This window comes from Pyxicephalus adspersus, chromosome 8 (genome assembly GCF_032062135.1).
Source record: "Pyxicephalus adspersus chromosome 8, UCB_Pads_2.0, whole genome shotgun sequence".
Lineage (NCBI taxonomy): Eukaryota > Metazoa > Chordata > Amphibia > Anura > Pyxicephalidae > Pyxicephalus > Pyxicephalus adspersus.
The window spans coordinates 38,538,516-38,559,108 of NC_092865.1; the positions used below are offsets into that span (position 1 = coordinate 38,538,516).

Sequence of the window (20,593 nt, forward strand, 5' to 3'; positions counted from 1 at the left end):
TCCAATTCCTTTAAAGAATAAAGCAAATTTTTATAGAGAGAGAGAGAGAGAGAGAGAGAGAGCGAGAGAGAGAGAGAGAGAGAGAGAGAGAGAGGGAGAGAGATTATTCCAAAACTTTTGTTTCTGGTAGAGTGGGGAATTGTTGGATGCCCTGTCATATTTTTTAAGAAAGACTGCCCCACACTTCCTCTGCTGGTGATAATCATAAAAATGTGATTTGCCAATTGTTTTTAGTCCAGGTAACACTGGCTACTGGGACAAATAGAGAGGTTGAATGTCCCCTGGGGGAGGTCACAGACGTTTTAATATTTTTCCACATGGTTCCTACTTTAAATAAGCTTTATTAATATGAAATAACAAATTGTCATTTCAATATTTAGACAACTTTTTTTTACAAAAAATGTCATATGTGGCTTATTTACAAATGACCAATATAGTAGTTGCAAAAAAGTAATATAGTAGCTGCACACTGATTCCTCAAAACTCTATTGTCTTGTTTGTGTAATTGGCTCATTGATTCCTACCAGAAGTATGCAAATTCAAAAATATGCAAAGTCTTGTCAAGAAGGTATTACCAAAAGATTTTGCTGTCTGTGTTTTTCCTTTACAAGCCTGGGTTGAACTTGAACACTTTATAGGCCATATTATTATTATTATTATTATTAATAATAATATTACACAGTATTTATATAGCGCCATCATATTACACAGCGCTGTAAAAAGTCCATAGTGGTGTCACTAACTGTCCCTCAAAGGAGCTCACAATCTAATGTCCCTACCATAATAGATATATAATTTATATTATATTAGCTATTTAAAAATAAATGCTCATTTTTTTTAATAATAAAAAAATACTAATAAACCAATACCAAATAAAAAAATTAAAAAGCCTAAAGAACATTTTATTTGTTTACTTTTTATACTTTTATTTTCTATACTTTTCAGCTTTCTTGAATAAAACCCAAGTTTTTTTAGTGGTCCTTATGCAGCAGATGTCTTCTATTGATGTTATAAATTGCTGCTACTGGATTGTAGTAATTTTAGTTTTGGCTATCATTTCACTTTGTTATATTTTTAGCAGTTGATTTTGTAATATTTGTGGCTTTTTCTTTTTTGACAATTGTAGTGGCTTGCATTTTGTACCTAGTGTTACAGGCTGCAAGATCTACAAGTGTTCATCTTATTTTTCTGTGTACAACTTTGAAGACCTGTGATTATGGCACTATTGTAATCTTGAAAGTGATGGTCATCTCTGCTTTTTGACCTAAAATCTGTGATGTACAGTATTTACACAATAGCTTTTGGAGATTTTATTCCTATATTTTAGGTTCCCCCATATGTGATGGTAAAACAGTATATTATATATATATATTTCTATGAGGTTTTTTTTGTATTTGTGCACTTTGGTATTTGGTATTTTAAAATGATTAAAAATTGAGCATTCATTTTTAAACAGCTTATTTTACATATTGCAAGTAAATTAACACATTTTGAGCTTTTACTTTTCTGTACACTTTGTAATTTTTGGAGGGATGCAGCCTAAGTTATATCGCCTTCTCATTATCCGGTATATTTTATTGATAACCTTTAACACTAACTATATGAACTTCCAAAGAAATATTGGGGATGATCTCGATTTCCTCTAATACTACCTTATTTTATATTTATTTTGGAAATCTATTTTCTTTACAATTAGTTTCCAGCACCAAAGTGTAATGTATACTTTTTATTCTTGTTCTGTCTTTGTCATGTTCACATTATTAAAATGGTACTAGTAGAAAATGCTTAAACAGCTAGCATCTCTGCGCTTCAATCTTGTATATATGCCTTCTATATGTACCCTTTATAACAGTTCATGTCAATCTGCTTATTATTTTGTGTGCTTATTGATTAAGTTTTTGAATATTATCATCAATTGTAGCAGTGATTTCTAGTCATTGTCATTTTGGTCTTGAGGAGAAAATTCTTGGTTTGAAACTGAATTAAATTTCTGTTGAAAATCTTCCTTCTCTTTCTACTAAGATTGTGTTTTTATTTCTTGTATATACTACATATTTAGTGTAATAGACCTCAAAAAGTCTATTCCTGGCATCTTTATTATGCCAAGAATATTTCTGAAATGACATAATTTCACTACACACACAAGATCAGTGGTTTGCTGTTGGCAAAAGAAAAAAAACATGGAAGTCCAGAAGATTTGGTACAAAGGATGGCATTGGTTATGATAGGAAGCAAAGACCTGTCAACACTGGTAGAGGGCAAGAGGTAAGTGTACTATTATAGGCAGGTATACTGACAAACACAATTGGGCAGTGAAAAGATTCATAAAATCATTTGTGCCAATTTGTATTATATACTTAGGCTTGCCTGCATTAGTGAATTGTCACTTCCAAAATCTTTGGAATAATCACTCTGATCTATTATCTTCATTTCATAATACACAGGTTTAGACACGAACTGTAATAATAATAGGAGAGCCTGTTACTGCCACTACTAACCTTGTACATGTATCCATTCTTCCTTTGTTATGAATAATTCACCACAAATTTTAATCACATCTAAGACACAGCTCCAGCTAGTCAAAAAGGAAGTAGTCTAGGAGTGCAAGAGTCATGTAAACTTATCTTTTGATGGTGTTACTGATCCCCACAGGACTAGGGAATTTGTGCCTTTTTCTGTCTCACTCACCTTGCACTCCTCTGTAGCCAGCAACAACAGCACTTCCCAGGAATACCATCCACTAGTCACTTCCTGCTCTGACTCATGTAACTCCCTGAGACCTAACCCCTACCCTCAGAGGACCAGAGTACTCTACAGGTGCGCCCCATCTGCTGGCAAAAGTGTGAACTACACCTGCTCTGCCTCTGCTCCAGCACTTCCTCTGGTGGTGGGTTCTGTTACCTGTTAGTCACATGACCTTCCATAAAAAGGAAGAGACTAGCAATAAGATGTTGCCTGAGCAGGGAGTTCTCCTAAGCTCTGTTTCCAGGTTCCTTTCTGCATTCCTTGTTCCTAATCAGACTCTTTGGTGTACTTATACAGGCTCTGTTTGACTACTGCAGTTTGCTACCTGCCCTAACGTTTGGCTCCGTATGACGGTGCTTTAGCCTCACACACCTGTACCCTGCTTTGTTACTACCTGTCAGCAGTTACCAGCGCCACAATTTGGCAACAGCCTGCAGCACAACATCCTCAAGCCTTGCTTAGGTTCTACACCCCGTACACATCTCTGCCAAGTGGGCTGGTGACATGGAGGGGCTACCATTTTACCCTGAAACACTGTGACAGGTGGTTTATGTTAAGGAGAAGTCAATATATGTACAGTCAAACAGTAATAGTATCTAAAAATAAAAAAAACCTACTTCTGCATACGGGTGGTTCTGTCCATTTAGAGTCTTCACAAGTGATGTAATTTGCATTTTGTCCCACTGTAAATCCTGCAGCACAATCATAAAATACCTTTTCACCTGTTAGATATGTGGTCTTTTCTTTTCTGGCTTTTCCATTTGTGACTTCAGGTGGGGGACCACATGAGGAATCTAAAAGTGACATTGGAATTCCAACTTTGTTTACATTATTTTTTGTTACAGAAATTCTGCCTTAAAAAAACATTGTTTATAAAACAGTGCATTTAGCATTCACTGAAACATTCACTGGTGAAGAATGAATTGCTGCTTTTTTATGTATTCATCATCATAACATCAATAAACTACTAGTAAGGTGCCTAGCAAAGAAGACTAAGTTTATATTCATCCTGGCAATGAGGTGGTAGTGTGGTTATCGCTCACTCAAGCCAGTAAACCACTGCCTTGGGGGAGACACTATAAAGAGCTTCTACCCACAGCAGCCCAATAAAATATGAAAGTGGTACAGTGGTAAAGTGCCAGCTGCCAGGAGTCATGTGGAATGGCAGGCTGGCACAGTCCAGATTATGAAAAAAAATCTGGCAATACATATCATAATAAAGGGTTATGATTCAATTATTCCTATAATAAACTAGACATAATAAAACATTATGATTGCTACAACCTAAACTAACACAAACCATCTGAGAATAGTAATCAGTGTCTCTTTACTTGGTCATGACATTGTGATCATTATATATATTAAATTATTCAGGTAAAATAATGTATATAGGTAAAGGCCCAGTGCATTAGTTCCATTACAAAATTACCAAAAACAATACAAAATGTGTTGGGGTGTTTAAAAAAATTAAAAAAATTAGTTAAACATACACATTACATTGTAAGAACTTATCTATTAACCAAAAGGGTTTAGTATAGTATAGTAAAAAGTGGATAAATAAGTCAGCAAATTAAAAAGAATTAGAAATAATCTTACTACTGATGTACAAATTTGCATTTTATTCTACTGCACTTCTGAGCTGATATACTCAAATAAACTGTTGAAAGCTACTTTATTAAAGTTACAATTCTTCCTATATATCTTTCTGGATAGGTAAATACTTATGCTAATTGAACTAGCAACACTTAGCAATAAACAATTATACCAGCAGCAACAACATTTAGTACACAATAGTAAATGGAAAAGACATCAATAGCATGTGCATGTGTGATCCACAAAATCATAAAATTCCAATAAACAGTCTGTGGAATATTGCTTTATTGAAAGCTAGTTTATGTTAGGATTCATTTATACAAGCTGTAGTTTGGCAGAAATAACAACATTGTTAAAGTTTTATTCCAGTATTTGGCATTTATCCAGCATTTACCTGGTGATGTTCACCCCAGGCCCTAGAAAAGGAGAAAGAGGAAGAGAAATGGCCTGATGAGGAGGGAGAGTGGGTAAATGCGAGTGCATTTATTTGAGTGAGTTCCTATGACAATTGATGCAGGAGATATGAAAGTTTATACATGGGGATAATGACAACTGCAACTGCATGATAATGACAGCTGCATGGACACAGACACAGCTCCCATGCTGCTGCTGCACATTAGGTTGGATTATCTCACAGCAGATTGCCCAATCTCAGGGAGCTAACACTGAGCATGCTCAGGATGCGCCCTCTCCTTCTGGCAGCACAATCTGATAGGTAGGATTATCTCATCGGACACTGGCGCCACGTCCCCCAAATGACAACGAGCAGAGAGGAAATGAAGAAAGGACCGGACGTGGCACCTCCACAGGGGAGATTTAGATGCTATTTTCTGATTGGCCAGCAGGAGGGGTGATACCAATTAAATCTGGAAGAGTTGGTGCACACGGACTCAGAACTGCAGGCATGTGGAGGAAACAGGTGCCTGTGCTTTAGCGAGGAAGCGGGAAGTGTGACACAAACAAAGGACCTTTCTCTGAAGGGCGTACAATCTAAAAGGAGGAAAAAGAACTCCCACTTTTTTAGTTTTGACAATTTTGTTTATTTTTTGCAGGACAGAATAGGCATGCATTTTGTGACATATATTTATTTATTAATAATATATACACACAAAACTTCAGTTTTTAAACAATGTGATTTTCATTTAATTGTTATAAAATTATTTTAGGTCTAAATGTAGGCCCCATTTTGCTGTTAAAACATATAGAATAAATAGGCTGCTTCTCAAAATTGCACTTGCTTGTAAAACAGTCAAATAATACAGTAGATGAAATAGTCCATAGGCAACAATACAGGTCATCAATTCAGACCTAGCTCTGCAATAGTATTTTTTGTTCTAAAAAGGATATTGTTGCAGTTAATACTTTTAAATGCAACAACAGAAAAGGTCAATAAATGCATTTATCATGAATCAAATATCAGACAAATGAAAAATAAGCTGTTTTCCGGCTAGGGTGTAATTGTAACTTTAGGTAAAGATTGAGTAAAAGTCTAAATGTTTTTTATCCTTACCTTTAATGCATTGTCCATTCTTAATAGTTATCCATTCACCTTCAATGCAGGCCATTTTCATAGGATTAGTTTGTCTGTATCCCTGGGGACAAATATACGTTGCTACTTTCCCAGATGGAAAAAATTCATCATTCCACTGTCCTTCCAGTTCCCCATTTTCATGACTTTGTTGTGGTTTTGAACAGTGACCTAAAACTTAATATTTATAAAAAATATATATTAATAAATTCAAATACTCAAATACCTTGGAGGTCATAGCTGCCAAATACAAAATACAGATTTAAAAAGTCTCAACTCTGACACTGTTAACAAACAAGTCCCAAATTGTTAAAAAAAAATCAGTATATCTCTCCAAAACATGCCAATTTTCCAAAGTTAAAAAAAAACACTGCAAAAGCAAAGCAAATTATATATTTAACTGTCAGAAATCCGGTGTTTCATGTTCAAACTGACAGTGCTTTTTAAATCTCAAATAAACCCAAGTTACATTTTAACATTACAAAAACACCTCAATAAATTGTGCTAAATAAATTAAAAGTGAAATGTGTACAAAGAAGAACAATTTTTCGAGGCTTTGAGGGAAATTTGGAAAAGACTCAAATCCCAAGGGAAAATTTATGGGTTAGTAGTAATCTAAGATCCTCAAAATTGCCTATTTCTTTGAGCTTGAACAGCACATAATAAAATTCCAGTCTACTTTGAAATATTTGCCCGGGGTAGACCTTGTTGATGTAGTACAGGTAGTCCCTGGGTTACATACAGGATAGGGACTGTAGGTTTGTTCTTAAATTGAATTTGTATGTAAGTCAGACCAGGTACATTATTTTAATGAAAGCAATTAGGTCAGATGTTTGTCTCAACATATTATTAGGCAGTGTGGTGTCAGTTACTGTATAAAATCCTCACTGTAAGTTAATAACAAACAAAAAAAAAAGTAATGGAGTCTAGACATTTATTACCTTTTGGAGCAAGCTGTGCTTTGATATGCAAAAATAAACAACTGCAGAGTTTGTCTTGGTCAATGAAGATTTACAAGAGGTTGCGGAAAGAGCTCAGTCCCATTTCTTCTGAAAGTCATGCAAACCGCCCCTCCCCCTATCAAGCCTCTGTCCTGCACAGAATGAGCAGGGAAGCCCGGTTCATATTTAGGAGAGGTCCATATATCAGATGTTCTTAACCTGGGACTACCTGTATAAGAACCTTCAATCTTGTTGCTGTTCTCAGTCTTGCCATGGTGTATGACCTGTGACATGAAGCTTGAAGCAGAACTTGGCTGTTCCTGATCTAATTTAAGCCTCTTACACAGCTGTATGTACATACTGTACATATGGATAGTATGATCATTATCACCTGTTTGTTATAATTGGTTAAGCATACACCTGACCATAATCCTACAAAGTCCCTGACATTTTGCAAGTGTACTTTTAAGAATTAATGTACACCAAATATTGATTTGATTTAGGTTTTTCTTCTGTTAGCTCACTTTACATTTCTAAATTGATAGGAATAAACAATTATACTTTATATTTGTGAATGCATTCTTACTTGACAGCATTTTCACACCTGACTAAAACTTTTACACAGTATTGTATTAAATTGTCATTTGTCAAATTGTACCACCTATAATCACAGGGTCTGCCAATTGAAAGTCTTCCAATACTAATGTCCTTAGTTACACTGAGATATAATATGACCAAACTCAGACTTATGAATGACAAACTGGAGCATTCCCACAAGACGCTGAACAATCTATTACAATGTACAGGATGTTGAACAATGTTCTGGGGGTTATTAGAAGCTTATGATTCAACAAATCTTGTAAAAGACAAACAAATGCCATTTTTCTTTAATGTTTGCTCTTCTTAAATCATTCAGCAAACCACAAGCAAAATTAACAAAAAAAATGTCCTCAAAGTTATGTCCTAAAAAGAAGGTGAGTGTCTGAGGCGCTAGCAATATGAAGTAAAGCACAGTTTACTAACCATCTAAGCTTTACCCATGCACACCCAAATAAAGAATAAATGGTAATAAAGTTTGTATCTTAAAACTAGGGATGAACAGGGATGCTTCAGGCATTCTCACGAAAATTTCCTGAAAGTTCCAATGGTTCCGCAAAATTTCGGAGATCTCTCACTGAGAGGAGGATTATCGGATTATCGGATTATCGCGGCTGCATTCATAAATACAGCTGTGGGAATCCTCCTGTCAGTGAGCGATCTCCAGTCACTACAGGTCAGAATGAGGGCAAGCACTCAAGTTAATTAACCTCTAGTGCTGCAGATTGCACACTGTTTTTTTAACATTTTTTTAATTTAAAATTCGATCTTGATTGTTAAAATTTACACCGGCCGTTCTCGCTTAAAATTTGGTAAGCGAGAACGGCCAAACTTGCCGCAAGATTGGGTTTTAAATTCTTGCTCACTCATCTCTACTTAAAGCTGCACTTGCCTGTGAAATACCGAGACACTACAGTACCTAAAATAGTATATAGACAATAATTTACATACTTCATCAATTGATACCCTGTTGTGCAGTGACAGTAATTATTTATCCTGTTCTAAAAGGGAATAATGTGGCAGTAAACACTTAAAAACAGACTACAAAACTACAAACACAAAAGCTAGCAACCAAAAGTAAGCAGGATTATTAAAGATCAACAAATGCATTTTCACCAAACAAATGTTGGATAAATGAGCAATAAATTGTTTTATGGCCAGGGTTTATGTTGCACAGTGAAATTTTGAGTGAGATTGAGTATGATTTTGGGTAAGATTAAGTGAATGTCACATTGAATGCTGTATAAAAAGTTTTAAATCCTTACCTTTAATGCATTGTCCTTTACTAATAGTTATCCATTCACCCTCAATGCAGGCTAGTTTAATAGGATTAGATTGTCTGTATCCCTGGCGACAATTGTAGGTTGCTACTTTCCCAGGTGGAAAAGATTCATCATTCCACTGACCTTTCAGTTCCCCATTTTCATGACTTTGTTGTGGCTTTGAACAGTAACCTGAAACTTAATATTTATAAAAAATATATTTTAAGAAATTCAAATATACACGTACATTGGAGGTCAAATCTGCCAAATGCAAGATACAGTATTGAAAAAGTTTCTGCTCTGACAGAGTTAATAAACAAGTCCCAATGATCTTTCATAAATTGTAATTGCCCATTTTTAAAACTGTTGTGTGAGGATCTGAAAAGGTTTGTTAGAAGAAAAAAAATCAGTATATCTCTACAAAACATGCTAATTTATCCAAGTTTTTATATAAAAACATGTATAGTAAAATATGTATTGTCTTGGAGACGTTTATTAATTTAGGCCCACTGTGTGTAGGAAAAGTGCGTGTGTAGGTCCCCTAACTTCCTCGGTGATAAGTTTTGCTTAAACCTGTTCAGTTTTAGAACTGTTTGACAAAATATATTTCAGGTTTAAATTTTGGTTAAATCCGAATCCAAACAGCATTTTGCACCTGCAGGTTGTCGCTACCAATAGTGTTGGTCGAATAGCTCACTATTCGATTCGACAGCTATTCGGCCGAATATAGCAAAAAAATTTGGGTAGTCGAATTCGAATTCGAATCCGAATCCATTAATAATGTCATTGTGGGATTCCTGGACCGTGGGAACTGTGCAGTCACAGTTAATTGAAAGCAGGTGCCTTCAATTAGCTGTAACCGCAAGCAATAGGAGGGCAATGAATGGAAATACTATGTTCATTCATTACCTCTACTGCTGTGTGATTGGCTTGCTCTGCTCCCTGAGTTGCTGAGGAAAGGGAAATCCTGATCAGGCTTTCCCTTTCCTCGGGGAGCAGAGCAATCAGCGGAGCTTTATGCTGACAGCTCTGCTCCCCTGATCCTGGAGGCAATACGAGGGCAATAGAGGTTGAATGGAAATACTTTGTCCATTCATACCTCTACTGCTCTGTGATTGGTCTATTTCTCAGCCAATCACAGAGCAGTAGAGGTAATGAATGAACATATTATTTCCATTCATTGCCCTCCTATTGCTTGCGGTTACAGCTAATTGAAGGCACCTGCTTTCAATTAACTGTGACTGCACAGTTCCCACGGTCCAGGAATCCCACAATGACATTATGATTCATAATGTCATTGTGGGATAACCTGTAAAAAATAAAAAAAAAGTTTAAAATAAAAAAACACACACGAAATAAAGAATTTAAGAAATGCTGTCGAATGCAGCAAAATTCGGTTCGGGTATACCCCAATTCGAACAGCCATATTCGGGTCGAATATAGGGACAACCCGAATTTGAACATCAACACTAGCTACCAAACAGCAAATTAATGTGTGCAGCCTGGGCAGCTTCTATTATCAACTGGCTGTTTTCCAACACACCAAACTGCAAGGAGAGATCAGTAGGAGGTTACCTTGCAGATGCAGATTTGGGCTTTGATTGAAAGGACACAGCAGACAGTACTACTGAACCTCTTTGCAAAGAAAATGCCCCCTAAGAATGATGAGGAATCCTTTCTTGACATATTTGGCAGAGAGTGACAGAGTAGGAAAGACTACATGAGGATCAGTGGACTGAGGTCATCATACCACTTTTTGATGATGATGCTGAAGAGACCCAGGATTTCCCAGAAGGGAAAACTTTGGCCTGACCAAAAGTAAGTATGGCTGTACGGTCCCAACCTGTCATTGTCCATAAAGGATAAAGTCATGCCGGCCCTGCCACCCCAATACAAGTCCTGAGGATGCAAACCAGTAGGTGACCTGGGTGGAGTGGTACTAAACAATGGAGGACTTTCTACCCACCTCATATGCCCAAACGCCACTTTTGCTCTCAAGGATGGAAAAGGAGTCACTAAATTTAGAATGTCCCCAGGTGCTCAACCCATGAGGCTGTGTTTATGTATTCCTGTTGGGTCACTCAAAGGCCAGAAGACTATTGTATGTTGGTGGTGCCATGAAGGAAATCATGGCCTGATTAGGAAAAAAATATGTCCCATTATCACTTGAGACATGTTCCTAGAAGTTCTCCGGACCACCTCAGTGATTTTGGAGACATAAACATTGTAAATTGGTGTTGGTAAAAATGGTTATGTTGCCCAGACAAATAGTGAATGACAGATATGTGGCTCCACAATTTTTCACCATTTTGAGATGTTTCAGGGGTAAAGGGACATAGATCTTTAGCAAGGGCTTTAAAAAAAACATGCATTTTGGCTTGCTTTACTGGGAATTGACACAAACAGGGTAGGGTAACAGGGAATATGTGTGTTTAGAGAGAGATAGGGAGACAGCTCGCAGGTTTTGTATGGTAACAAGCAGACAAGGAAAAGCAGACTCTAATCAGCTCAAATATATCTAGGAGGCTGAATTTTATGTTGTTGTAGTGATGCTTTATCTTGGGTTCTATGTTCTACCTTATATGTGTTATACCTTAGATACTATGTTCTAAATTAGTGATTCTCAACCTTTTTAACATGGGGGAACCACTTAAAATAACTTTCAGTTGGGGGTTTGGCTGGCTGATGGCGGAGTGTGCCGCACTTCAACTGAGCTCCATACAACCACTGGGAAATCAGCCTATATCAGCGCCATCAGCGCCTTCTTTCATCCTCCGGTGGGACCTAAGGCTAAAGGAAGCCAGAAGGGAAAGGCTGCGGGCAGTGACCAAGCTGGGAACAGCTTGACTGGGTATCTTTCCTCTGGTGTTGACCGCGCGTGACCAGGCCACAAGTTTCCGTCGCAACTGCGGAGCCAGATCCGGGGTGCAGACCTGCAGGGGCCGCAGTTCTCTTAATCAACGGTTCAGGCTTCCTGCTCGGAGGGCTCACCCTATTTCTCACCACAGGACCCAGCAGAGATGTCTTCAACAGGTGACTAATACCACTATATCACTACAATCAACATGTGCTGAGCTTTCTGCTCAATTTACCCCTCATAGTGCAACAAGGCTCATTTAAATGTGCTCTTCCTACTACATGACGATACAGAAAACCGCAGTCGGTGCAACAATATTCACATTAGGAGCTTACCGGAGACTTAACTCTGAACTTGCTTCCGCGACCTGCTCCATCTTTGCCAAGCTCTTAAATGTCCCGCCCGATGTGGATCTCGAGATAGACCAAGTGCATAGAACTTTAGGTCCGAGCAGCAAAGATACCCAGAGGCGCAGAGATGTAATTTGTAGAATTAAATTTTATCGCTCCAAGGAAGACATTATGAGAAAAGCCAGAGAAGCTGAATCCATCGAGTATGCTGGGGCACCCCTTCAACTCCTTCCAGACCTCTCCAAACTCACTCTGGCTATGTGCAGAGCTCTCAAGCCTCTTTTACAGCTTTTGAAGGGAAGAAATATCCCCTATAGATGGGGCTATCCCTTTCATCTCATTGTTCGGAAAGGCGGGAGGAATCATGTATTTCATCAACCAGCAGATCTCCCTCGCTTTTTGGAAGATCTTCACTTACCTTTAGTAGTGTTACCAGACTGGCCTTTCATCTGATTAGCCTTTTTTCATCTGATGTTCTTTAGCTGCTGCAACATGTGTTTGATTTCCGTGCTCCCACAAATTCAACATGCCACAGAGGTAGTTTGTGTCTATCCCTGTGTTTATCCATACCATGAAGAAAGAAGAAAGGTACGACACATCTGCCTTATTATTATGGGGTGATCATCCAGATTGGAAGCTATGTTTTGTTTCTCTTTCCTTCCAGACGCTTGTACCTTTTAAACAATTTTTGCAAATTTTTAATATTTTTTTGTTATATTGTTATGCTTGTGTGTATTTGCTTTTTGATTGTACTGTTTTTATGGTCTCACCCGGGCTTTGGCAAGGGTGCTCTCTTTACTTGAGAGTAGTGTTGGTCGAATAGCTCACTATTCGATTCGGCAGCTATTGGCTCGAATAGAGCAAAATTATTCGGGTGGTCGAATGTCAAAGTCGAACACCATTAAAGTCAATGGGAGGAAAAATTTGTGTTTTTTTCAGCACTGTGTAGAGCTTCTACCGCCTCCAAACAGATGTAAAAAGATACATTATAAAAGAGTTCCCACGGTCCGGGAATCCCACAATGACATTATGATTCATAATGTCATTTTTAAATAACCTGTAAAAAATAAAAACACATACAAATAAATTCATTTAAGATTAATTTTTTTTTTTTAAACTTTTTTTTCCCGAATTTTTGCTGTCGAATCCCATGTTGTTCGGGTCGGGTCTATCCGAATTCGAACAGCCATATTTGGGTCGAATATAGGGACAACCCGAATTCGAACATCAACACTACTTGAGAGGCACCCCATAGAGTTCAAATATGTGTATACCCTTTTGTTTCTTTTTTTTGTCTCACCGTTTAGCAGCATGGTTTTCTCCCTATTGAAGGTGTACCCAGTGAGTAACATTGCTGCTAGGTTTAATGCAATATTTTTGCTCACCTTAGGTTCTGTTGTAAAATGTATATTGCTGATGTTTTGTATTTATATAAACTGTGGATTGTGGGAGATTTTTTCTATTTCCTCCCCAAGGTCACAAGGTTCCCCTGTGGCGGGATTGGATTTTTCCCGCTGTTGGCTGACACTTGTTCCCCACATAGGCCCACCGTCGTTAATGATGGATCTTTGGGATAACTTCCCTATTGTTTTCCAATTAAATTGATCGCCACACGGGTGAAAGGGTTCCCTTCTCTCCCTTTTGGCAACCTTTGTTTTTGTCTTTGACTGTTAGCTGGTTTCCCCCTTGTCTTTGTCTTTTTGTCCCCCCAGTGTTTTTTCTCTTCCCTATCCTCTCTGAACCCTCTCCTACTTTATTCACCTTCTTTTCCCTGTTGTTCTGAGTCTTTTTGGTACAAAGGTACATCACACTTTACTGAATTCATGTCTCAATCACAATCTCAGGTACAGCCGCTAATAATCCCTTAATACCTAATGCCTAATTGTCTTAACAAATGCTCATAGCTGCTATATGCACAGCACAAGACGAGAGCCCACATTTTGTTACTCCAGAAAACTCACTTCCAGACCAATAGAGTTCCAACCCTCCGCAATAGATATTACACCACATAGTACCATAGATCTAACCAAGATACCATATCCAGGGGAGTGTCTATAGCGTTCCACAAATCTTTGCCAATACAAGTATTGGATTCCCGCATTGATCCTTAAAGCAGGTACTTATTCCTCAAGGTTTCCATCTGGGACAAGATGTTAACGCTAGCTTCCTTATATTCTCCAAATCTCCATCCCACTGCAGAAACAATTCAATATCTAGATGAGTTGAAAAGCTTTGCTGAAAGCACCATTATTGCAGGAGGAGACCTCAACTTTGCCCTCGACCTACGTATAGACACCTCATCAGGTAAAACTCAGGTTCCATACTCTAAACTAAATTCTTTTCGCTCCAAGGTAAATGATTTGAGCTTATTGGATGTGTGGTGCACTCTGGACCCGACAGCTAAGGATTTTTTATTCTAATCCCATCATATGTATTCTCAGATTGATTACATTCTGGTTAGCCATTCTTCCTTAGACTGGCACCTTCTATCTGTTATTGATTCTTGCCATTGGTCGGATCATGCTTCCGTTACAGTTACCTTTCAAGTCCCCGAAGTTAATTATAGAGGGTGAAATTGGAAATGTAATTGTTATCTGTTTAAAGATCCCTTATGTGCAAAAGCAGTAGTGGAAGCCATTACCAATTTTATTGGAGACCATTCTTCTGACACTAGCCCCTTACCCATGCAATGAGAAACCATGACGGCAGTAATTAGGGGTATACTTATACAACATGGCACACAAAAATTAGAGCGCAGGATATTAAATCAGTATCCAATAAGATCCGTTCCTGACACATCATTGTATGACCTGGCACATCAAAGCTTTTGGGAGCGCTTTCGCAAAATAATATACCAGTACAGTGACTTACAAGTGCAGGAAAGTCTTGGCAAGAGGGCTTCACCCTCGAGTCTCACAACATACATTTCTTCCATAAGGTCCTCTACGGGAGACATAACATCCATTCCGCAAGATATTCTCCAAACATTTCATAAATATTATTCTGAGTTATACCAGCTACACCCGAACCAGGGAGTCCTGACCTCTTTTCAGCAATATATCGCTGATACAGCCCTACCTACCTAAGACCCAGAAGTGATATCCTTCTGGCAGTCTCCCTTCACAGAGGAGGAGGTCTCCTACGCTATTAAGTCCACAACAGCAGGTAAAAGCCCTGGTCCTGATAGATTTACCCCAAAGTAACACAAACTCCATGCCCTTAACCTTGTGTCTTTTTTGACAAGGGTCTTCAACTCTATTTCAGATTATATGCCTTTTCCATCACAAAGCTTGGAAGCACATATTACAGTACTTCCGAAACCTGGTAAGGACCATACGGTTTGTTTGAACTACAGGCTCATTTCTTTGATCAATGTGGATGTACAATTATTCTCTAAAACCGGGGTTTTATCCCCGGTAGAGAAGCCAGAGATAATACTCTCAAAACCATTCTTTTATCCCAATAGGCTAAAACCTCAGGTGTGCCCATGTGTTTATTGTCTGTAGATGCAGAAAAGGCCTTTGTATTCTCCCCCATCCACTAGGGTAAGAATTATTGGGGCTTTATCTGACTCCTTTAGGATATTAAATGGCACCAGACAGGGTTGTCCTTTTGTCACAAACCTATGTGTGAATGAACCTTATTGCATATGCTCAGTTTGCACCGCACTTCGCACATGCTCAGTGAGTATCCTTACTCTGCACATGCCCAGTGCGAGCTCGAATCAGAGACTAGGACGGCACTAAATGAAGGCTCCAGGATTTCCTTCCAGTGCGGATTGATCGTGACAACTTCTTGTTCCCTGATTCCTTTTTCCTGGTTCCTGATTCCTGGTTGCTGTTTCCTGATTCCTGGTTCCTGTTCCTGTTTCCTGCTCCTCACTACTCATGCATCCTCTGCTGTTCATCTGATTACCGTGTATGACCTCCAAGGTTTGTCTGCAATCTTTTATCACCACTGTTATCAGCAAAGTCATTGGACATTTACCAGCACTGTTATCTGCCCAGTCATTGGACATTTGACTCTACTGTTTATCGGCAAAGTCATTGGACATTTACCACTATCTTTTCTGCAAATAAACTAAAAGGGACATTTACCCAATAATCAATACATGTGTGTGTGTGATCTCCCGGTTAATCACCATCAAGATTCCCTCAAACAGAGCTTTCCTTTCTGAAGGCTGACACAGTTGTCCCCACTACTATATGCTTTGGTCATGGAACATCTAGAAGTGGCACTTAGGAACAACCCCAATATCCAATAGGGTATACAGCTGGGCAATACCCAACATAAACTATCTCTGTATGCCAATGATCTTTTGCTTTATATTACATCCCCTCATACTTCCATCCTGTCCATACTCAAGGACTTTGAACGTTTTAGCACCTTTAGCAATTTTAAAGTAGATTTTTCTAAATCTGAAGTTCTGAAAATTTCCCTTAAAGCTGATCACGTCGTGTCTATTAGCAATATAACCTCTTTCAGGATTTGTACTGATGTCATAAAATATTTAGGTATCTCCATTCCCTCGGATCCTTCTAGGCTGTTCGCTTGTAATTACACCCCTTTATTTACTAAAACACATTCTGACTTACAGAAGTAAGCCACATTACCTTTTTCATGGTTTGCGAGAATTAACTCAAGATGGACGTGTTACCTCGTTTATTGTATGTGTTCCAGACAGGTCCTTTTTTCAGCAAAAAAGACATGCTACAGGTTTACTCCTGCTATTTCTGTTTGATTTCTTGGATGTGAACCAGACCTTCCTATATTTAGTTTTGGAATCAAGGCAAAACCACCCCTAACCACCATGTGTCTCCTCAAAAATTTGCCCCAATTATATCAAGCACATACCTAAATGTGTCTCCTACTGATTGATAGCCATTGGTATTGCCATGGAAAAGATCAGGTGTGTAAGATACTATAGGGGAATAAATCTGTGGCAGACTCCAAAAACTAGCAGTGAAAAGAAAAAGAAGCACACATGAGCATCACCATTCACAAGAACAATCAAACTGATAATAAAAGCAGAGCAAAATATAACCTATTAAATAGGAAATCATTGTAACAAGGGATGCGTGACCTTATTTAGTTTTAAATCACCAATAAATATATATGTTGAGGTAAATTGGTTCATTACTATCATTCTTTTTGATTTTACCAAAACATCCTTGGCTGTTAGGGGTGGAAAAATGCTGGTTAGCAGCTTTAAAAATTCTGTGTTTTTGACCATATTTTAACACTGATTTATAAAAAAATGACAATCCTTAACTTTGCAGGATCCATGTATGAATATAGGAGTAGAGTCCACAACAACTCATCCAGCGTTGGCTAACCCACTACAGAAAGACAGGATTGTTTTTCTGTTGCCGTCAGTATAAGATTCTCTCTCTGAAAGCCAGCAGCACAGGCCAGATATACACAGTGATAGAGACAATGCAAGCATGGTTGCTGTTGGTGTAAGATCTTCTCAGCTTCCCAGCTACTGTCTGAAGTTGATTGATGGTAAAGAGGCTGATTGGAGGCTGATTGGAGTCACATTTCAGTTGTCACTCATCAGTCTCCTCGCTGTCAGTAGAGAAAGAGGCAATGGAGCTGAGCTTATTTTATACTCACAGGCAGTGAAAGTCTGAGGGTGTAGGGTCAGGAGAAAATTTTAATGTTTAGAGTAAATTAAATAAAAAGTTCAAAATCACCACATAGCAGAATTAATGTAGCTGGGCTAATGACAGCTAAAACCAAGTTGCATCTTACAGTTTTGGTCCACTTTAAATGCTTCGTATGGAGTTAGTTCAGTAAGCTGAAGGATGTAGTCTGTTGGTGTGTTTATGCAGAATCAGGTAAAGCAGGTAGATTTGTTACCCCTGGTAAAATATTATTTATATTAATCTTCAATAGTTTTAAATAATCATAATTGATTTACTTTTGCATTTTCCTCTAGAAACATCCAACCAAGAACCTTCAATGCAGGCCATTTTAATAGGTGCAGCTTGGATGTGTCCATTAAGACATATAAATGTTGCAACAGTTCCAGGGGAGTATGTTTCATCATGCCAGCTACCTTGTAATATGGCTCCTTCTTTTTGGCCTGGCTATACACAATTTTCTTTGGGGAACATAAAACCACATTCAAATCTTCATTAACCCAAATTATTTTAGCAGAACAAAGAAGTTACAACAACTGCAAATATTGACCCTTAATTTACATGCTTTGTCTTTTGTTTTGTTTTTTTTATTCTGTTACACTGCTTGTAGCAACACAGCCATTTGTGACATAGGAGTGTGCGACCTTTCATTTATGAGTGTGCAGTTTCAAAATACCGCTTTATTCATAGCTGCTGTGGCAGTACAAGGAGATAATGAATGGAACCACCGTTGAAAACAGTCCATAGTTGAAAATGTTTATGGTATTTGTGATATTTCCCCAACTGGCCATACCTCCTATATGTTATTAGTATAGTGGGAACAGAAAATATTTTAATGGGACATTTTGAGCCCCACATATTGTTTATTTAAACAGATATTCTACAGGAACACAATACAATTACATTGAACATTATTTGACAGACAAAAATTTTATAAAAAAACAGGACCTGGTTCTTTACCAGTGTATCTTATTGTGGCCCTTAGTGTGGCCTATATAACTTTCACTCAATTCTATAAGCTAATTTCTTAGAAGGTGAGATTGACCTATAAATGGAATCCTGCCCAATGGCTCCAGGCCCTTCCATAGACTTGGAGATGTAGAGTAGGATCAGTCTCAATGTATGACATTTATTTCTAATGTCTTTACTTACCTGCCTCTATCTGCCACCTAGGTAAAGGTTACTGTGCAAACCAAGTTGTCATTTGCAAAAGATAAAGATCACAAATACTGTATACTAGGACTAAATTTTAGGTCTGAAAAATTTGTCAGGAAATTGGATCTATAGTCTCTTACAGTGCTTTGATATTGTTTATATATTATATATATTAAATATTATAAAAAAAAAGAAAAAACTTAACATTTATTAACCATAAACAAAGGCTAAAAGTTCCTAAAATTTCCATTTGGAATGTAGATCTTCAGCAGATCTGTGGTGCAGTTAGACCTGTAAGATAAGTGGTAAACACTAGTGTTGGTCGAATATCTCATTATTCGATTCGACAGCTTTTCGATCGAATAGGGGGATATTGCTCAGGTGATAGAATGCTGAATTCGAACACCATTAAAATCAATGATGAAAAAATTTGGGTTATTTTTGGGACTGTGAAAAACTGCAAGGGCAATCAGGGGAGCAGAGCTAACAGCAAAAAGGTAAACCCTGATGACAGCTCAAGCCTCATCAGGATTTTCCCTTCCCCAGCCAATCACAGAGCACTAGAGGTGAATGAATGGGGAGACTTGTCCCCTAATAGCCTCTAGTGCCTGGAGGATCTTCTCAATGAATGTGGCTGCGGTTGCATTCATTGAGAACAGTGTGCGATCCACGGCACTGGAGGTTAATAAATGGGAAACTTTTTACAACTATTTTTAGTGGGAGGTAGGCAGTCTACAGAAAGAATCCTGAACAAACATAAACAAGGTGCAAGAGCAGATATTATCTTAATTTCAAACTAGATCTGTACTACATCTTCATATTTCTGTCTATTGAGGTTTATACCTTGGTGTTTACACTTCTAATCCTGTATTATTATCCAAAATCTACACCTATAGAAATGAAGCAAAACATAAAGATATTAAATGCTCCTCGTGAGCAGGTTCTTAAAATTCATAAGTATAATTTAGTATGGATTATAACGTGTAGACCACAATCTATACTTATTTGAAAACACAAACAATCAATATCTTACCTTTCTCTAATGAAGCTGCACTACAGATGAGAGCAGATGTAAAGAATATTACCAAGACATTTAAAAACATCATGAAATGATCACAGACGTATTTAGGAGCTATCCCTTTGCATCCGATAACTAGAAACAGTACAGGGCAAACCTAAACTCAAACTAAATTTATTTAACTAATATTGTTTTTGCATATTTTATAATACCATCTCACCTTTGTTCAGTCAATAAAGTAACATAGTGTTAACATAAGAACCTTTTTCCTGTAAGGTCAGTTTTCCTTAGAGCAAATTTCGAAATATTTTTGGTAATTTCAAACATAACACAGGTCACACAGTGTTTGCTTGTGTAAGCTTTTTTGTAATTTGACACATAGGTTTTTCTGCTGCTCTAGTCTGTAACTAGAAAACATTAGCAGCTCTGTAATAAGGAAATGTAAAATAAATTCAGTGTAAATATTCCAAGTACAGAAATTTAGGTATGATACTCAGATTTATCGAAACATAAACCACATGAATTTCAGGCATTCACATATACCTCAAAAAGATCACCTCCAGACAAATTTGAAGTTGCCAAATTTAAATGCTCTGAGAACCCTTTCTCTGGTCAGCAGACTCACAACAACCAATAGGGAGGAAAGGGGTATATGGATAACCCTTCCCCCACACTGTAAAAGGGAGGGAGCTAGCAGCAGCATTGGAGCATTAAGACTACAGAGGCTATTTGCCAAATTTACCTTTGTTTAGATTTTTTGATCTATTTACCATCAAAATGCCATTTTGCCCAATTCACTAATCCCTACACAGGGTAATATTTATTTATTCAAAAAGATGATCTCTTTCATAATTTCAATGTTGAAAAAACTTTACAATCATAAGGAAAGGAAAAGACTTCAT

The 20,593-nt window shown here is 37.7% G+C and overlaps 1 protein-coding gene across 2 annotated transcripts in view; it reads right to left on the reverse strand.

The window, feature by feature from the left end:
- Positions 1-19,848, reverse strand: part of LOC140336755 (complement factor H-related protein 1-like) — a 74,951-nt gene extending 55,103 nt beyond the window's left edge. The window contains exons 1-4 of one of the 2 annotated variants that reach the window (XM_072420100.1): positions 19,707-19,848; positions 8,670-8,864; positions 5,849-6,043; positions 3,468-3,539 (exon numbers count right to left, since the gene is read on the reverse strand). In XM_072420100.1, coding sequence (XP_072276201.1) covers positions 3,468-3,539; positions 5,849-6,043; positions 8,670-8,864; positions 19,707-19,779 — 535 coding nt within the window. In that variant the 5' untranslated portion in view covers positions 19,780-19,848. Of the gene's footprint in view, positions 1-3,362; positions 3,540-5,848; positions 6,044-8,669; positions 8,865-19,706 lie in introns of both variants that reach the window. The other variant, XM_072420099.1, reaches the window with a different exon arrangement.
- Positions 19,849-20,593: the final 745 nt, after the last annotated feature.